This window comes from Lagopus muta, chromosome 12, assembly GCF_023343835.1.
Source record: "Lagopus muta isolate bLagMut1 chromosome 12, bLagMut1 primary, whole genome shotgun sequence".
In the NCBI taxonomy this organism is placed as follows: domain Eukaryota; kingdom Metazoa; phylum Chordata; class Aves; order Galliformes; family Phasianidae; genus Lagopus; species Lagopus muta.
Window position 1 is genome coordinate 16,801,472 of NC_064444.1, and position 21,253 is coordinate 16,822,724.

The following is a 21,253-nucleotide window of genomic DNA, read 5'->3' on the forward strand; positions in this document are numbered from 1 at the left end:
CTACTACTTATTCCTGGTTTCATGTTTTCATTCTTATTTTTTTTCCTGCCACTTAGTTTTCAAGATATAGTTGCTGCCATGGACCATTGTGTTTGCTACAACAGTGGTCTGTTCTGTGAGTTTATGGACAGTCATTTCCTAGTGAACAACAATGAAACTCAGATGGGGATTTTTCTGACTGAAGTAACATTGCGAATGTGCGTTCGCAGAAACAGTTCAGAAACAAATGCTTACAAGCTTCAGACTGAACATTTTAATTATGAAAGTTCCATATAACCGTGTAGTAGATGACCACGTACTAACAGCCTGACAGGAAAGAAAGAAAACATAATCACTGAATCCTAAATCAAATCTTCAGCATCAAGGAATTTGTATCATTGGAAAGGTGCTTTGTTGATTAAATTCTTGCTACAGATAGATACCACATTTCCATGCAGCATATGGAAATGGTAAGTTTCTCTTGAAGGGATAGAAGTCTTAAACACAGTAGCACAACTTGATTCATTTTTCTGCTAGTAATGACAAATTACATGGTGTGATGCGGCCAGCTGTCTTCTGGGATAAGAACTGAGATGGCACAGCAAATCATTTCATGCAAACATCCATTATAATTAAGTTGGAAATGGCTTCCAGTCCTTTGACTCAAAGTGATTTTCAGTTCAGTTAAAAATGCATTACTTCACTTGCAGTTTCTGCAGAAATCTGATTTGATCCATTAGCTCTTACCATTTTACTAGCAATTCTGAAGAAAATTCAGAATGAAGAGTATTTACGTGTAGCTTGTGTACCTGAAATGAGTAGGTAATAATTATCCAATGATAACATGCCCTGAAATACATCTCAGTGTGAGGGGATGACATGAGGGCACGGTCTATGCAGGATTCTATCTGCAAGTACTCTGAGAGATGAGCGGAAACAGTTTTCCCACTTTTTCCAGTTCCATTTATTCCCTTTCACTGCTGTAATCACTTTACTCCTTTCTGTTCTTAGAATGGCTTTCAAATTTTAGTTAGATTTGTTTTCTAATTTCTTTTCTTCACTTGTGTCCATCTCCGTTAAAACACAGCAACAGAGCAGCTGCATGTTTCGTGTGACTACATCTGCAGAGGAAATAAAAGACAGATCAGAACTCGTGCTCATCTCAACTGTAATTATACAACATGTACACAAATAATGACAGTTAATTGTCAAGAATGCTGGCTCACTTCTGTTAAGGGAAGTACAAACCACAAAAGAAAGCACTCAGTATTTTCAAACAATACTTAAAGTTGTCCTGTTGATTTCATTATCTCTAGCCTAGGGTGTTTTTCCTCTCAAGCACTCTGCCAGTTACTGAAATAAAATCTTTTTTTCCCTATAACTAAGAGTGTAAAATTGGTAGAAGAAAAAGCAAAGCAAAACAAAACACACAATGACAATATTATTGAGTATTTACATATGCACTAACTGCTGCAGCAGCACATCCTGTTACATTCCAGGATTATGCTATAAATCTTCCTTCCCACATCCCTCATTATGGCTTTCTCAGTAATGATAACAGAGCACTGCTGGAAAGAAATGTATCATTTAACTGCAGTAATTCAACTGAAGGAAAATTCAATCTGTATCTGACACAAACAGCATCTTTAAGCGACTGATACATTACAGCAAGACAGGTTATTTGCATTGCCAAGAACATCCAGCTCTTTTACATTAATCAGCCGTAATTAAAAAAAAAAACAAAAAACTTTTCATGTGCTTGATGAGACCAGGGTGTTTAAAAACTGAGGACAAAATCTGCAGAAAGAGGATGGTATTTTAATGAATTAAAAAAAAAGTGAATAAAAATTGAATATATAAGCAAGCATAAAATCAGTATCCCTTTTCACTAGGTCTAGCTGGGATGCAGATAACATTCTTCATAGCAGACCATATGGTGCTATGCTTTAGATTTGTAGCTAAAACAGTGCCAGCAACACTGTTTTCTTGCTGTTCTTCTTCCTACCCTTTCCCCCATCCTGCTGCAGAGGGTGGGGAGCTCTGTGGGTGCTGAACAACCAGTTGGAGTCAATCCACCACAACTCTTTTCATCAAAGAACTCAGATTTACCCACTACATTTTTCTCTTTCCTAATAACATCTACATCTATGAAGAGACTTACCTAAAATCTTGTTGATAATCTGAGGTCTCCTTGAGGCAGGTAAATAGACTCCCAGGAAAAAGACTGGAATCCCAGATAAAGCAATGGCAATTCCAATCAGTGAATTGATGGTGTCACTATAGAGCGGCACAACCACGAGAAATACTGAGCATATGCAGAATATTATTGGGAAAACCACACTGAGCTGGAGACAGAAAACATAACACAATGTTTTGACATAACTATTATCTACAATTGCATGTGTTTTGGTGACAGTTACAGTCTCTTCTCTCTGAATCTGTTTGTGAAATAGTTTGTTCTTCCTCTTGTATGTCTGGTTATTTAAAACCATTAAAAAACAACAACAATAGTATGAAATCTTCAAGACAACAGCTGCTAAAAATTGTGAGGCAAAATGAGGTATGGTACGTCCTCTGTGTCCAAAGAAAGTGTGTAGCAGAATTGTATGCTTTTAAACAAATCCATTCAATCAGAGGAAACGAGGACTTTGTCACGGGGCATATAAACTTTAGGTAGGAGATGATGGTAAGAGGCTCAGATATTAAACTGAAACACCAACAGAGTTAAATGTGGTCTGCATTCCTAACTTGAGATTTCTATCTAATGAAACTATTTTAAGGAAAAAAAGGTTCCCTACTACATTAGCCTACTGGACATTTTCAGTTGACAGAGAGATGGGATACTGCCTGAACTAACATACAAAAAGAGAGCACACTATTACAATACCTACTTATTCTCACCTAGCTAACAAGCTATGTTCCACTGGAGAATGTGGAAGACATTTTGTGTCCTATCAACTTGTAAGCTTTGGGCATAACAAGCATGGTACAGATCTTAGTGCACTAAAGTTACAGAAAATAGAGGGGTTTAAAACAACTCTGTATAAGTAAATTTTACCTTCAGTGGCCTGGCTCGATTTGGTTCCTTCCAACGTAGATATAATTGACCAGCAATAGACAGACCAACAAAAAACCAGTAACTGAAACTGAAGTAATTAATAAGCTTGAAGACATCTTGCACAGCCAGGTAAATTAGGGTCATAGCACACTGTCAGAAAAGAATAGGACTGGGATGAACAAGAGAAGTTTGAAACACACTGCTTATGCTGCTTTTGCATTAAATCAACACCATCCTTCTCTCCTTGGTGTTCGATACGATTTTATGCCTCCCTCAAAATCTGCAGTCTCAGAAATCACCCTGTGCTGGTGATGATAGTCAATCTGAAGTTCTGCCTTGTGCCATCAACTGAACAATTATTTCTGAGTATCCCCACTGCTGAGATGTACTGATGTTTCCCATGCAGGCAGGAGTACAAGTACGACGCTTCTTACAATTTACCCACGATTAGAAGAAATAATTTCTTACTCCATATCAGTTTGTAATAATTCTTTAGTATCCATTAGAGGTTTTTATCAGCATGATAGGTTATACAGTAACTCAATTTTAATATCTTCATCTGCAGCTTACTTTGCATACAGAAGCCACATACTAATTTTATGAACTGTTTTATCTGTATTTAGCTTAGAGGAAACAAGTCTGCTAACAGATCTTACACAACAGTCACCAAACAAAGTAATCCAATCACATTCAGTCACTTTCAACTTTCTTTGTTGTTAGTTGTATGGGAACTGTTGAGTCACGGCCTGAACCACTGATGGAGCACCTGGGGAAAGGACCTGGTCAGCCCTGGGAGCACAGGTGAATGCAGTTCAGCTGTGTGACAGGAAGGGGTGGAGCCTGGCTGCACCTCTCTTAGGTGCCATTTAAGGGCTGGCTGCCTCTGGGGAAGGATCTCTGGTTGCAGATTCCTCCCTTGTGGAGTTTTCTTTGTGAGCCTAATCTTCAGAGATGGGTGAGTACTTCTCTTCTGTAACACCATTCCATTTGTGTTAGTCCCTCTGCTACTTGCTCCCATATCCCCCTTCCACTGTGCTGATTTTTTTGACTGTAACAGGAGTACAGCAGGTTGTGGGTTGCTTGTTGTTTTTGTTTGTTTTTTGTTTGTTTTCCAGTTAAGAAACTCTTTTTGAGACTGTTACTCAGTTTTGTACTGAGTTTCTTCTATTGCCTCGTTCCAGCCTATGTAGAAACAAGGTTTTCTTTTATATAGTTCATAGGGATCTAGACTGTTGAAAATAAAAATTACTTACATTGAAAAGCAGTGCTGGCACAGGTGTGAACCTCTCTACATGGATCATAGACAACAGATCAGGAAGGTGACCTTCCCGAGATCCTACAAAAAACAGCCTTTAAAAAAAAAAACAAATCACAAAGTAGATATTGAGGCCATAAGTCCAGAAAGAACAAATTACAGAAACAAACCAATAGCATTCTATATATGTGTTTACACTCCAAAATTTCGTACTTTAAACTAGAAAATGGACTCAGCCTCTCCTATAAAGTGCACTTTACAACTACCATTAAAAAGATATATAGGCTTTTAGGAACATGTCATTAACAACCACTTCTTAGAAAACCATCCTCCATATGAAATAATGTCTATAGAAAATGAAATAAAGCCCTATCACTATAAAAAATGTATATATATCTGAAAGCTATTGTTGAAGACATTGCAGTTCACAGCAGAACAGTTTTCAGTGACAGCCAGAAGAGATGGGTGTATAGTTTAGTGAGATCTTTCTGCAGGTCTGGTCATAAACCAATCGTGTCTGACTTTACTGTCAGCCATAAATTGCTCTATGTGATCTCACCAGGTTGTGTTTGTTCTACATAGAGACACTGTGCATATATACAGTGAAGGGGAAGGGTATCAAAATGCTAGGACAAATCTATTTAAAGCCAGTAGCTACGCCTATAATCAGGGCTCAGGAAAAAAGATTCTACCATATTCTATGGTTTTGGGCTAAAGCTTAACAGCAACGACTTTCAAAACTTTTACTTGGAGAAAAAGATACTAGATTACAAAGTAAGTTCAAAGTGAATACGTTTAAAAACAAGAACTTGCTGTAAGAACTCTTATCAAGTGAAGTGGATGATAATTCAATTCAAATATTTAAAAGACATGAGAACTTTCCTCCTTGACAACATTCGTTTGACCTTTAATTGTACTCTACGTCATACAGAAGCTTTAGGGAAGTCAGGCAGTGCTTAGGGCAGTGCTACATTTACCACACTGTGGTTTACGTCATCTGTCGTTTTACTGCAGCTATTTGTTACAGGTTCCAGTTTGACACCGCTTTTGCCCTCACAACAGATGAGTGCAATAGTAACACACAGGAATACTGCAGAACACTTTTTAAACAAAAAGAGATACCTTGACGATGCTAGAATTGAAGCATTAAGTCCACCAAAACAAGAAAAGGCTACAGCAATTGGAATTGTCCAGCTGAAGATACCAAACACCTCGTCAGCAAATGTCTGATAAAAGAAAAAGCAAACATGAAAATATCTGTAACAAAACTGATGTAAAACAACATAATCAAAGCTTTTACTGTAAGTTTATATGGAAAAATAATAACATAGTAGGGACAATGCAGCACACAGCATTTCTCATTTCTTCATTCTGAACAAGAACAGAACTCTTTACCCAAGCACCTGGACTCACATTTTCTGTTCACAAAATAGTTCTCACAAAAGACAGGAGTGTTCTCATGACAATTTTCTCACTAATTTTGTACATCTGATTATGTCTAACATATTAATGAACTCAAGTATAGCATATTGACTATTCTCTTGCTTTTCCAATTTCCTATCCAACTTGTTTTTGCTCTTTAGCTCTGTCATCAGGACCTCTGGGCTCTAGTCTCACAGCTAATAGAGGAAGTAGTTTTTCAGACCTTTATTAGTGGTGCTAGGCAATACTGCAGGCCAGCTGCATGTGACCTTCCGTAGCACAGTGCTAAGGAGCCTGAAGCCCATGATTTCACAGCAAGCAGTAAGAGGCACTGAACAGCAGTGATCAGAGAAGCACAGCACACATAGATAGTAATCTGCATCCTATCTATGACAGCTCATTACTTCCATTATTCCTTCTCCTGATGCAAACTAACAGTCAAAGTAGTGATGGGGTAAGGCCTGCATTGGCACTAAATCACTATTGAAAAGCAATATATGAATTACACAAGTGTATTCAAAAACACCGCCACCAAGATTTCGTGGGGATTAGGACATACACAGTAAAAATGTCACATCTCAGCAGGTAGCAGTCGCGTATCTTACAAACCTCTCTTCATATCACTCCTTCAGCTCTCTTTACTGTTTTCAAGGCCATCAGACACAAGAAGCCTATAATCTAGCTCAGCTTTCTACAGATCTGTCTTTTCTACTACAAACTTTCCCTTTGGATCAGTTTTTAATATCCTGATCCTTCGAACCATCTCCCTGTTGGTCTCCCCTTTGAACCACTACTCTTTATTACCTTTTTTTTATGAGCTAGGAAGTCCAGTCAAAGTGAATTACCTTTGTTGGTAGGATATAAAGCTGGCTTTAACAGTGGTCAATTTTTGATTTGGCTGTTCCAGGAACAAGATTAACAAAAGCAATGCATTATGATATGTTTATGATACCATATTATGATATGATTTTGGAATGGTTTGATTAAAACCTACATTACATTCAATTGATTTTTTATTTATTTATTTTAGGCAATGAGTGACTTTTTCTAAGCAAAACTCTGCATATAGCTTCAATGTAATGCAGAATAATTAACTGGCCAAGTTTTGGTTTTATGTCAGTAAAAGTTTCCTGCTTTTTTTTTTTTTTGTCTGGGCTGACAGAAGTGCTTTGTTCTTCACATCATCCAGGTGAAGGTTCAGAATCCCATTCTGCTTAGCTGTACACTACCATCCACATTAAGAAGGAAAATATTCCATCCTTTTGTTGGATCTAGTTCAACCTCAAAGACAATAGGATTTCCTGCTGCTAAGGAACAGCACAAAAGCACACGATTGCTTCAGTGAGAGCGTTGCCAAAAGGTTCAAAGTTAACTGTGAAACTCAACCTAATTCTTACTAAGCATTGCTTCTCCTTTTTTGGGCACATTAGCATATGTTCCCTCAAAATGCAACATCATCACAGGGGGGAAGAAAAACACGCACACACAAAGTCCCACAGAAGTTACAAAAACTGGGTACCATGGATTGCCCATTTTCAGTCCACCGAAACAAAAAAAGCAAATAATAATTTACATTAATAATATGTATGAAAGACTTTTGCTGCTCAAGATTAATTACAAGAATTCAGTGCTTCTCTCAGATCTTTATCAGCTCTAAATGCAGCTCTGACCAAACTGATCTCACAAAGCAGAACACATCTTGTAATAACCCAGTGAAAGCATTACAACTTCTCCAGAACAGGTTAAGAATGAGAACTGGCTGAAAACTCTAACAGACAACTGTTACAAGGATGTTCAATCATTTTAAAGGATGACTTACGCCAGGAGTGCCTCATTTCCAAAGCCAAACAGCAACTGAAGTTAGATACCAACCTTGTAACTGTCAGAGGATTTTTTCAATATGCAAAGCTAAAATACAGAAATCACTCAATGTGATTAAGCTGTTTAGTAAGGTTGCTTAAATGATAAGCATTTGTGTAAGTAACATTAACAGCTGCAGTTAAAAAAAAAAAAAAGGAGGAAAATGTAAGGATGTAGTCTTATGCTAAGGATGCAAACTAGCTGGAGAATCCATTTCCCCAAAAGCAGGTTTGTGTTTGTTCTTTGTGTTTTCCAATTCCTTTTGGAACATTTAGTATAGGGCCATTGCAGGATGCCAAATGTAAAACTAACTCAAGTCCATTTCCATCCTATCATGCATATCCCATCTTTCTGAGATGTGCTAATGTTATTTCACACATCTTGAAAAACAGAAGTCAGTCATATGGGCAGTAAAACCCAGAGAGCATTAAGGTATCACTGATACTAAGGTATCCATGGTATCACTTCCACAGAACATACACAGATGAAGATGTTGCACAGTCAGTGTATTCCAGAAGCAGACCTGTGACACTAAGATACGTAAGAACTACTGATCCATCTCAAAGGCTAAATCATTAATTTTCCTGGACCTGTACCAGTCAGCCCCTTTGAAAGAGAGAGTAACCCACTCAGGGCCTTTATCCCCACTGTCATTTCTGATTTATTTTCTAATGCTCTGAATGAGATTCTTGAGAGAACAGAGGGTGGAGGATTAACAGCAAGAGCTTCACTTTACTAAGTAAGGAAAGGCAAAAGAGTATTTTAATTCAGAATGATCCATAAAGTTCAGCTTGGTCTGCCAAGTAGATCTGTCTGCTAAATGATCTTTCAGCAAAACTTAGTTGCTCAGTTGAAAGGTATCTGAAGTAAACTTTCTAGAGATAGTACCTAGTAGAGGTAGTGCCTAGCTTAACATGACAGGTATAGTCCCAAAGGTTTTGTGCAGCTGTTTTCTCATCTTGCTTTCAACATTAAAAAATATAACTAAAAAAAAAATCAGCCAAGTTCTTACATTACTACTAATGCATAAATCACACTTCTATCCCTCACTTCCATACCAGTAAATCCTCCAACACTTTATTTTGACAGATGCTAAGAAATGTCATCACCAAGGCTATGCTATAGTGCTTCTTTATCAGGGGATGTTACTGAAAGCTAAAAGTGGCCATGATAAGCATTCAACTGCGTGCACAACAGATGGTTATTCTGCATAAGAAGGACAGAGAAAAGTACAGGAAACAGTCAAGTTATCAAGCACATACACCACGTGCAGTATGCCAAGAGAAAATAAAAGGGGAGGGAGAAGAGTTAGTGGCTGCTTTCTGCTAACACTGTAGTTTTACAACCATGAATCCTCCATAAATGAGCTGGGGCTGGGCTCTGAACTGAGCATCTGACCAATTCCACTTTAACTACCACTACTTCTGGGAGCAGTGCAGTGCATTTATAAAAACAAATGAGCTGGCAACAGGGGAAAGAATAGAGCATTTGGAGGGGTATGTGGAGGATGACAGAGGAGCCTACCTGGAGGCAGCTATAGCAGAAGCATTTAGTCCACCATAACAGGAGAAAGCCACCACTATGGGGATGGATTTCTTCTCAGGTTTCTTCTGAGAAAGTCTAAAGAGCAAGAAGGATTAAGAGATTAAATTGTCATCTCTGCTATAGTCTGTCAAGCCCTGTAGCCCAGACTTCAACTACAACTGTTCCTAATAGCCAGGAAACATAAAAGAATTCAGTGGCTTATGCAGCACTTGCAATTAAAGATAATGTCTTTTTCTGCCCTCCCATACATTGGACATGTAAGATACACATACATACACACACAGTGTAGAGAGACACGTACCTAGAATCACTTCCTTCATTCTGACTTTCTTCCCAGACCATCAACAAGGAAAAATAATGAAGAAAGAAGTCAGGTGCTCCCAGCCATGCACTTCTCAGCTGAACTGCCTTCATTTCCTCACAATGTTATGCTTCATTCCCAGAAGAACTATTGAATTACAGCTTCATTTAAAGACGTGAATGACTAATTTAACTACATTTGTGACCTGGCTTAGTTTGATCTCATGATCATCAGCTGGTATTCAGTGAATGGCTGCAAGAATATTTTATCCTTCTAAGTGTCCAAACAATAGTTCTATATGAATGCCCTGAGCCAAATGCAGCAGGAGTTATCCCACACAAAGAGCTGCCACAACAAAGCACACAGGATCCCACCTCACACCCAGTAATTCAGGCACACAAGACAATCAGAATGACCCACGTTTGTTTTAGGAAATAGAAGATGAGAATTGCTTCGTTCATCCATCATATGGCTGCACATAAAAGTGCACATGAAAAATGTCAGACTGCATTGAGAGCACAGACTGCAAGCAATGCTGGCAAGTCAGAAATACAGTGCTGATCAGATGGATAAATGCAAAGAGAATGTAATCTAACAGGAACCAGAAATTTATACAAAGCTACACTGAAAGACTGAGGTATTTTGATTAGGAAGGCTTAAAAGGTATCTACAGAGCCTCTTTAAATAGCTCATTTCAAAACCTCACTGCACATGCAAGTTTTTCCAGGCTCAGTTCTACAACATTCTTACCCATATTTACCTCATATATAATGTGAAAGAGATAATGAGCAGTCTGGCTAGTATCAGGAAGTGCAATTAATTCTGTTATGACTTCTCTCTTGAGGCAGAGTATAAACACATCCACGCGTTACAAGATTTGGCAGACTGAACTGTTTTCTCAGTTTTCAGCTTCTCAGGCCTTTAAGGGGCTAATTCCTAAGGGAAACATAGACCATGATCTATGGTGATCAGGAAGCTGCCCAAATAAAAAAGCCACTGAGCACATCAGGTTTCTTACTGTCATAGATCACATTTGTCACGATACTGTATGATATCTGCTCAGTTTGACCAAGTTAGATTTATTGTTGCGTATTATAAAGACAGGAGAGAGGGAGAATATCAACTGGAAGCACTGCCAGAAAATCATAAAGGTGACATAGAAAGGCATTAAAGAAAAAATTGTTCAGATCTCCTGTCATTCTTGTTTCATCTGCCATTCTGTTGGTCGAATTATTTAAAGAGGCATAATTATCTCCTTGTATTATTGATAATTCTAATAAACAGTTCTTCCATTATAAGGTACAGAACATGCATTTCATCCAAAGGGACCTTACTGGAAGGTGTGAGCATAACTAAGGATAGTGGATGTGAACAGGCAGCTAAAGACAAGCAAGTTTCCCTCTTCAGGAAAGAAGCCACTGACTGGCCAAATGAAGTAAGGCAAATAACACACAAGGTCTGATAGTAACTTGGCAATTTCTGGCTAAATTCAGAAAAAAGAACATTTCAAAAGTTGTTCAACTATCCACCATGGAAAATTTAAACCATTAAGTCACACAGACTCCCACGTTTCTATCTCACTGGAGGAGGAGGTATGCCAAAGCAAAGCAAGCCTGTTTTAGAATATGAGCACACCAGGTTAAGTTGGACTGATCAGTGCCAGATTCACAAGATAGAATTCAAAGACACAGCTGAAATTGGCTGTAGATTGGGAATAAAGATGGCTGAGCTGTACAGCCTCGTGGAAGATGACAGCCAGCTATGCAGAGCAATCAGCTGCTTCTATCACAAAGCATTTTTAATTTTTCTGACTGGAAGCAAGCTGCTAAATGCTACCCACTGTATGAATGCAATCAACCAGACAGAAAAAAGAAAAAAAGACATGACCACACAGAAGAAGCAGGGAACAAGCTATGTTCACAGGGTATGCCAGCTAGCACACTCTTCCCTGTTAGAAGATGAGGTAGCCCAAAAAAGGTCAAGTGACTGAGGAGCCAGCTGCCCTCTTCATGAACAAACATTACAGTGGCACTCTTAATAGCAAGAAATAGCTGTTCAAGGCCATGGGAAACTGAAATAAAATTTCTGCACTTTTTTCTGTGTGTTTTTGCTACAGAGGAACTGATTCATGTGCATTAATCTCAACAGCAGCGGTTGTGATGGCTTGCATACAGAAGTGAAACAGAAGTGAGAACTGAAACACTGACAGGAGAAAGGAAGTGATTTTCACATGATCAGCAAATGGCTGAAAAGCATTTGCAGACTCCTAAGCTAGCTGTTGCCACATTACTTCACTTACTTCAACAAAGAAAGAACTTTAAGAAACCGAGTTTCTTAGCTCTGACAGTGGAATTAAACCAGAAGCAAAGCCCATGCTGAACTAAAAGGAAGGACATTATATCGTTTAGTTTCATATCAGTCCTTGGTAAGATCTCTTTCACCTCTCAGCCATTAAGAAAAACAGAATGTGAGGTGATGTGCAAAGATGCACTACTGCTACCATTTCTTTTACTTGGAACCTTTCCTCTCCTCATTTAGAAACTGGTGGCATGCTCCTTGTAGCTCAAAGCTGTTTGAAATGAATGTAAGATACTCCTACCCAGATCGATGCAGACAGGCTAAGTTTAGCAGCTGCTTTACTACACAAAAGGTTCTGAAATGCAGCAACATTATTGAAATTTTTCTTTAAAAATTCCTTATAGTAATTTTATGTAACCACTACTTACAAGATAAAAAGGAAACGACAGCTGTCTGTGTCACACATCACGTGTGGTCTGCTCACATAGCCTACAATGCACTCATGAAGAAACTCTCCCAGTTATTGCCATTTGCTGCTTAATGGTTTGCACTGTTCTGCAGACTCAGAGCTAAGGGCAGCTTCCCTTTCAGGACAGGCTAACCCACTAAACCAGAGGATATATTCCAAGAGCACACCTTCTGCATTCATCTACTGCAATCTGAAATATCAGCAAGCATTACACAGCGTGTGTGTCAGATCACCAGTTCTACTCTACCCCATTCCTTGCTGAGGCCCACATTGATTGTTAATATATTAGCAGACCAAGCTTAAAATTGGTTTCTAAAACTGGGCAATTGAATTTGAATCAGCAACAAAAAGGAATCGTTAATGAGTCGTGTTAAGTTCAGCTGAACTTCCACCTTTTCATTCTAAAAGGGATATAAGAAATGGCACTCAGCAAAACACTGCCAGCCTGTAGCATCTCAGCAAAAATGCCTTTAGACAGTTATGCCTTTAGTTTAGTTAAACTTTTAAGTGCAAGCATTTGGCAATCCTGAGATCTAATGAAAAAGCACAGCCGTAGATGTCTAAAGTCAATCATCCCATTAAGTTCCATTAAAACTATCACAACCCATAAATCCCTTGGAATCTCAAACACATTTTCATTTATATTCTAGTCACCTAACATGTCAGCAAGCAATTAGCTTACTGAGGATTAAGTCACCTTCCTTCTTTTTTTAATCTTCCATTTTCACATGCATCCTATAAAAGGAGACCTGATCGTTTCTGCGAGCTGCAATTTCATTATGATTATATTGTGTATATATGTATACACACACAAATGTATACATACACAAATAAATATATACTCATTTATCTAAAACCATATAGTCAAATAACTATATGAAGTACAGGTAAAATCACAAAGAATTAGCCTTGGGTTTCACCTGCATGTTAATGTCCAGGCATCCCTGATCCCTTCTTTATCTAGTCACCCATTCCTGCTGCAGTGCAACCACCTGCTCTCCACAGCCACAGGGACTGGATGGGCCACAGACTGAACCATTCCCTCAAAGTTCCCAAGGTGGATCAGCCCTCCTGGTCCCATCACCAAACAGCCGTGTGAACCCTCTGTGCTGGCAATGCCAGGAGCTGAGCAGTAAACACAGCGTGCTCTTGGTGGGCAGCCTGCTCTGGAGAGTTTCATTGCTGTCAAAACAAAATATTTTCCAGATCTTCTAAAGAAAACAATAGTGTATTGCTTTCCTGAACTCATGATGGACAGTTGTAGCGGCTTTTAGTTTTGTCTGGATTAATTCATTATAGAGAAGAATTTAAAATACTATTGAGAGCACTGAAAGATACTGTGTATGGGATACCATAGCCTACAACAGAAACATTGTGGAGACATCACGACCCTTCCTACATGCTGACTCAAAATTAAATATTTTCCATCCCTGTCTTCTCTTGTTTCATTCTGAGGTGTTTCATCAAGTCTGTAATGATGCATTTTATGACAACTTGCCATCTCTACATTCAAGTTAAGAGGAGGCCAAGGATTAGAATTTATCTGCTTTCGATATGTTTTGAAATAAATGTCTGCATAACTACTTTTGAGACAACAGCCTACAACTCACATTTACCATAAACTATTTTGCAAGCTTACATTAAACCCCAATACTTCAAGTTTTAAATATGTCAGCTAAGTGCTCTTCCCTAACCTTCTGCCCAAATGCATTTATACAAGAGCTTGCTGATTGGCTAAACCAGCTTTTATCACATAATCCCCTATGGGAACCAAGTGAGTATTTCCTTTATTTTGATTAATTTAACTCCCTCTGTCCATTGTCCAGCTACTTAAATTTTAGAAGCTACATGGGAATATAAAGGGGAGGAAGGCTATTTCTTTTCCTCCAATGTAAATATCCAGACAGGTGGTGAGATTTTGCCCATAAAATCTAAAGGATACATTAATCAGAAATACAGCCACAGGAAAAGGAAGCAAAACAACAAAAAAAACCCTTCACTTTTGTATAATGACCAGCTTTGAGTATAAAACACCTTTTGTCCGACTTTCATTTTAAGAAGCTTTATACTTTAATTGGACTTGAACTTCTATCCATATACAAAAAAACAATTTAAATACTAAAAGCTGTTGTTGTAATTAATACAACCTTGGGAAGATGGGGATTTAAGTTATTGAAAAGGAGATGTAAAGCTAAACTAAAGCTAAAAGCTAATGCAACACATTCCTCTCCAGATATGCATCACACCAGTGAATACCCAAACAGAATGTTGGGCTTTTTAAATACAACAGCATGAAGGAACAGAAAAGACCATTATGTACTAATGAGTCTAACTTACAATCAGCACAAAACACACAAGTCTTGTTGGCTTCCATGCAAAACACATTAACAAGTTGTATCTGAGCTTATTTTATTCAGTCTGCTCATACATTACCATTGCACATCATTTCATTGACTATTTTTCACGTTAAGATCAAATTTTCACGGCGAATCTTTTCTTCTCTCTGTATTCACTGAAGCACTACAAGAGAGTAAGGACTTTTCTCCTGTTTTGTTCCGCTTGAGAAACACATGGAACACATCCCTAAGAAGTGAAGGGTGAGTAACACAGCCAAGTGCTACATGTTCAACTTACCACTGCCACAGCATCACTAGAGAGAACAGCCTGAACATCCAGCACTGTATAGTAAGCTACATTGGTCATAATGTAGATGACAGTCACAATTGGCATAGACACAGCAATAGCCAGGGGCAAGTTCCTGTAAGACAAGGAAATAATAAAACCCACAGCCTAAGGAAAAAATCAGTAACAGAATTATCTCACTGATTTGCATCCTTCACCTTAGGGATGAAAGGTACGAAGATAGAATAAAGACTTCAAAATAGGTAGCTCTGGAAGACTTTGGTTTCTTTCAAAACTGGAAATTCTAATGCAGAATACTAGCAGAATTAGAAATGTAATGTAGTACATCTTCACATAAATTATGTACAAAGAGAGATTCTATGCTGTTCTTCAACACCCTAACTTTAGGGTTTCCAGATCAGTGGCAACAGCCTTCAAATCCACCTGCCTTAAATTATTTCCTACTGGCCATGTTAAGCACCATAGGTAGAATCCAGAGGGGCAGAGCTCTGAGCCACTGCACTCATTCTGCCTGGAGAATGCTGTAGCTCTAGCATGAGAGCATGGAGATCCACTATGCCAAAGTAAAAGCCTTTATCTCATCTGCACTCATGACAGCACAGAACAAACTAAGCAGGCTGCTTAATATTGGTGATTATGGACATGGTTCAGTGGTGGACTCGCAGTGTGAGGTGCATGGTTGGACTTGGAACCAAATATACACAGCACTTCTTTCAGCCTTCCTCTCCCAGTCACTCACTTTAAAGTCAAAAACACAGAATGGTGACACAGATGAGCATCTGACATGAACACAACAACAGAAACACACAAAAGCAAATGAACAACAGAACCACAAAACAAAAATGAAGCACACTTCAGAAGATTCTTCAATGCCAGGCTAATGCAGAAAGCTGGAATTTGAATTTTATCAGCTTCATTTGTCAACGAAAGTTGTGTGAGGCACTACTGCCTGTAAATAACAAACGTACCAAAAGAAGTGTTCATCAGCCATGTATCCTGTGGGACTTTTTTTCCACAAACAATACACCTAACACAGGTGTTACCCAATTGTCAACACAGAACAATACACGAATTCTGAAATGGGAAAGTACAGCACTCAGACAGCTCCTTTCAGCAGGAGCAAAAACAACAAACATTTTAATTGCAAACATAACATGGACATCTATTCTAAACACCTATAATAAATCTTTGCAAGACATTTCAAAGAAATACTGTCATCGACCTGAAATTCAGTCTGAGTAAAAATAGTTATGTTTAGAATTAAAAATAATTATCCACTATTTTATATTCTTAGCACACAACTCTACTGTTAAACAAATGCACAGCACAGAACCCTGGAGTAACAGAAGGAATTGTACAAGTCCACTGCTGGGAGAATTGAAAGAAAACAACAAAAACTCACGTTCTTTATCTTCCAGCTACAGCAATCCAAGCTGTTGCTTTTAATAGGAAGCAAAAAAAATCAAATGGCATTCTATTTTTAACATAAAGGTGTCTGCTTACAGACTCAAGACCAAACAGGACTGGTGTAGTCAGTCACACTTTTATACCACGCGTTCATGTGAAAGATAACATTCTTCAATATTAAATTAGAATTATTGCACAGATAAACATAGTCCAGACTTGCACAGCTACTACAGCGCAGCATTAACACCTGTTGAAACTAAAAGTATCAGATTCATAGAACGGCCTGGGTTGCAAAGGGCCACAGTGCTCATCTGGTTCCAACCCCCTGCTGTGTGCAGGGTCACCAACCAGCAGCCCAGGCTGCCCAGAGCCACATCCAGCCTGGCCTTGAATGCCTGCAGGGATGGGGCATCCACAGCCTCCTTGGGCAACCTGTTCCAGTGCCTCACCACCCTCAGGGTGAAAAACTTCCTCCTAACATCCAACCTAAACCTCCTCTGTCTCGGTTTAAAACCATTCCCCCTTGTCCTGTCACCACCCACCCTCACAAACAGCCATTCCCCCTCCTGTTTATACACCCCCTTCAAGTACTGGGAGGCCACAATGAGCTTTTCCTGGAGCCTTCTCTTCTCCAAGCTAAACAAGCCCAGTTCCCTCAGATAGGAGAGGTGCTCCAGCCCTCTCTTCATCTCAGTGGCCCTCCACTGGATCTGCTCCAAGAGTACGTGCTGGCTTGAACTAAAAGCTTATCAAGCATTGAATAGAGCATTCTGCAATCATCTAGACTCATTAGTTCTCACAACTTTGATTAAAGCTAATAATTCTTAGCTGGTGATTATCCATGGCCTTGCCATCAGAGAGCATGGAGTAGTTTTCGTTCATTTCCATATAAGTTTAGAACTCATTAGCAAAAGACATACAAAATGAGCAGCTGGGAATAACCAGGTTTTAGAAAGCTCAGATCTCTCACCTTTCTGGGTTTTTGATCTCTTCAGTCACAAAATTGAGCGTGTCCCAACCAGAATAAGAGAACAAGGCAGAGTAGAGTGCGAGGGAAATGTCTCCGATATCAACAGAAGATCCCTCAAAAGAGTTCTGAAAGTGTGATGAATATCCTGCATACAGAGAAGACACAATGAGCTGCAGGATAATCAAATACACCAAGTCATTTCCTTTAGTTTGGCACACAGACACAAAAAACTCAGAAACTGTAACTTCCTCAAAGCTGCCTACTGAACACTTCATCTCCACTCTGTGCTTCAGCCATGAGACTAAGCAGAGCACATAAGGAACTCCAAGCTATGCTCTGTGGATGACACTACTACTATAACAACACACCTTCCTGCCTACAAGGGCACAAAAGCTTGAGGAACACTGGATTCAGACTGAACTACAAACAAGGAGCAGTGATCGCACTCAGACTTTTAATAATACTATAAAATAATTCGCTCTCTCCTGCTGTAACCTTTTAAACTTCCTGTCATTTAGCCCATGCATAAAACAAAGACTAGGCTTGTTTTCAGATAACAGTGACAATACATAAAAGCAGATTTAATAAAAAAAAAAAAAGTTATCTATTAATAACAGGCAACAGAACAATAAAGAGAATACAAAGTATTGCTGAGAAAATTTTTTCAAGCTAAGAGGGAAACGTGTGTTTTTTGTACCAGCATTTGTGAGAATGCATGTCAGCTTTTGACCTTCAGCAAATCAAAATACCTTCCTCATCTTGGCAGCTGCATATATTCGGACTACTTCACACATACAGAATGGTGACTTGTTATGCCACTCCAAAATGTGCCCTGCACTATGCATCCCAAAGTCTTTAGACTTCATCAGAACTGGACAGGAAGTATTTGAGACCTCTTATCTACCCTCACATCTATTTCCTGCTTTTTATCCTCATCACAGATTGCTATTCCCTTGGCACAAACATAGGCAGAGTAATTGCTGAGTTAGAAATTGAGAAATGAGCCAAGGAGGACTTAGTATGGAACAAGCTTAGCAGCTATGAAACAGACATGCTGAGGACAGAGCACTCTGGCAAGGTGCTCAGCTGTGCTATTCTTGCTCCATTCGCAGTAGTTTCTTTCAGCAACAACCACTTAGAGCAAGGGATATAAACTGCTGGACTCACAGGAAAAGGCATTTGTGGCAGCTTTGCAGCAGGGTAATTTTATTCATTTTAAGTTATGTCTAATTATTCTGTCTAAGTTAGCACAGCAATAAATCCTCCTCAAGGGAAAGGCAAAGAATAAAACTTGGTTGAGAATTTTCTCCTTGAAGACACAAGCCCAGCACACACAAGACACACAAAATCCCCCAAAGCATCAACTTTCTAACTTTCAACAGCTGTAACAGCACTCAGGATTTGAGCATGAAAACAACGACGAGCTTTTGTCACACAGATCTGGCCACATGCTCTTACACGTCTGTCTGCCTTCATGTTCAGTCACCTTCCGACCTGCACTTAGTTAATTTTGTGAAAACAACACTCAGTTGACCTCAGTGCAAAGTAAGATGTTCTTGCACAGGAACTCACAGCTTTCTTCACTCCTATTGTATTTTGCTAGCTCTGCATTTTTCTGTTTCCCTTTATTATTCCCCACAGCAGGCAGTAAGTGGCATGAAATGGCTGAGCAATTAGTTACTTTCTTTCTCCTAGCTCAAAGTCAACTGAGATAGGATAGCTTATCACAGTGCCATATTTCTCCATGATTATATGCTTACCCTGGCATATTTTAACAATTCCAGTTACGATGATAGCAATAAGAGCAGCAACTTTAGCATAAGTGAATATATCCTGCACCCGTGTTCCCCATTTTACATAGGCACAATTTACAAATGTTAGAAGACCTAGAGGTGGGGAGAAGAAAAACAAATGAAAAAGCAATTTGAACATTATTCAATTTAATTCATTTTTCAAAGATAATAAGCACTCACCTGTTACACTGCTACTTAGACTAAACCAAGCAGAGTACCAGCATGTAGGTATTGAAAACACACTGGTTGAAAACAAACAAAAAACAACAGAGGAAACACACATAAAACACACTGTTTCAAAAGAGGGAAGGAAAGACTTTCCCCACATTGGTGGTCCTCTAAAAACATGATCCATTTCCTGGCTACCCCTCATCAGATACATTCTGCAACAATTTTGAAGTTAGAGAAACCGAGGCATGAAATTATTAACTTAAATTCACCAATATTGTTCTGATAAATGAAAGATCATCCAAAAAATCCTTTAAGTAAACATTTAAAATAGTGCTTTAAAAGGTTTTCCCCCCCTTCGTTGTTAAGTCTGAGGATGAGTTCAACAACCACAAAGTATTTAAAATACAGAACTTGGTCACAGGCAATTCGTTGCTCTTTTCCAGTTGTGTTACACTGAATTAACAACTGAGACTAGAATAGACCTGACCAAATGACATGGTAACTATTGCAATATTGTGTCAGGGAATTAAAACAAGATGATATTTAAGATCTTTTCCAACACAAATTATTCTATGATTCTGTATTTTTAGTAACTGGTAGCAAATACTGCATATTCAAAGTACGTCCTTCCCTCTACCCCACAATAAATCAGTGTCAGACCTATTTCACAAGATTGAAATAGAGCTTAAGTTACAGATTTCACAAGTATTTTACTAACAGCAGCTGACTAAACTTACTCATATGATCAACTTCCCACAAAAATGCTTTTCAAGCTGCTGTTGAAATACTGTTTTTGTGACTCTCAACACTTTGCTTTTTCCTCAGGCAGAGAGCCAACCTGAACTCCAATGCTGAATACTTCACAGGTTCACTATCTTCAGTGTCCTTTACTCAATAAAAAACAGCCAGTGAACACTTTGCTTATCCAGATTACCATTCTATTCTTTATTTCAACCCTTATGCATTTTCCTCCAATTCTCAGTGCTTCCACTAGCTAGCAAAAACCTGGTTATGTTGCACTGCAGTTTTTATCTCTGTAGAATTTTCTTGTGCTCTGTCTTTTTAACACGTGCATACATAAAAATTCAACTTGATAAAGAAGTAAGGTGGCAGCAAATCAAAATTAGAGATGTGATAAATCATTTCCTTTCCCATAATCCAAGAATAATATGATCCTATTAAGATATAAATGTAATAAGCACAGTTACCAAACAGAAGAGTAATCATGTAAAAGATAACAAAAGAAGGGTAATGATCTCATTGCTGGTGTGGGCACTGCAGAACAGCTGAACCAGACTCCACAGAGCTTGGCAAGAGGGGAAAAATAGTTGTATCAAATTTCAAAAGGCAGCAGTGCCAGCTAGCAAAGAACCCTCAGGATAAAAACAACTCTACTGGTCTCTGCTCTTCAGAGTAAACGACTGGTATTACTCACAGAGTGTTTGCTCACAGGGTGTATTGCAGGGTGCATTTCTCAAGTATTTTGTTAAGGAATTTTCAATTAGGAGCAACTCTTACTAGCTCTTCCTTATTCTGAGTCAAGGTTTGCTCCCCAGGTAAAATGCTATTCTGTCTCTGGACTCTTTAAAAAAGATAAATGAAAGAGAACAATGAAGAATCTGAACAAATCATGTTCTTTCTTTTAATAACATTATCCTCTCATGTTTTCTTCAATTTAATATCACTTAGCTACTTAAGGTTGCTGTGAACTGCCATGTTTAGTTCTGCAGCACCAGATGCCAACCCAGTTTCCAAAACAAATGACAAAGCAGTGCTGTGTAACTCTGAGACAGACCTCACCAGAGTACTGCTGTTCTACTGTTAGAACGAAACACCACCAAGAGCCCACCTATTTTCACATACAATCTATACATAACCAGTGTTCAGACTTTGGCTGCCAGCAGCTTCATTAATACAGCATTGACCTTATCCACAGGTAAGGAATGACACAACTGCAGCCCGGCCAGGGAGCAGCATAGGCTTCAGCAGCAACAGCCACATGAAGCTGGAGAGCAGGGATTTGTGTCAGCCTGAGGCCTGGAACAAGGCAAGACAATCATTTAAACCACAGCATGGACAGTT

The 21,253-nt window shown here is 38.8% G+C and overlaps 1 protein-coding gene across 7 annotated transcripts in view; it reads right to left on the bottom strand.

Moving 5' to 3' along the window:
* Nucleotides 1-987: 987 nt before the first annotated feature.
* Nucleotides 988-21,253, bottom strand: part of SLC7A6 (solute carrier family 7 member 6) — a 28,166-nt gene continuing 7,900 nt past the window's right edge. For all 7 annotated transcript variants that reach the window (XM_048958440.1, XM_048958442.1, XM_048958445.1 and 4 more), the window contains 8 exons: nt 18,968-19,093; nt 17,208-17,352; nt 14,822-14,945; nt 5,415-5,518; nt 4,291-4,387; nt 3,038-3,187; nt 2,141-2,324; nt 988-1,100 (listed from right to left, as the gene is read on the bottom strand). In XM_048958440.1, the coding sequence (XP_048814397.1) occupies nt 1,006-1,100; nt 2,141-2,324; nt 3,038-3,187; nt 4,291-4,387; nt 5,415-5,518; nt 14,822-14,945; nt 17,208-17,352; nt 18,968-19,093 (1,025 nt within the window). In that variant the 3' untranslated portion in view covers nt 988-1,005. The remainder of the gene's footprint in view (nt 1,101-2,140; nt 2,325-3,037; nt 3,188-4,290; nt 4,388-5,414; nt 5,519-14,821; nt 14,946-17,207; nt 17,353-18,967; nt 19,094-21,253) is intronic.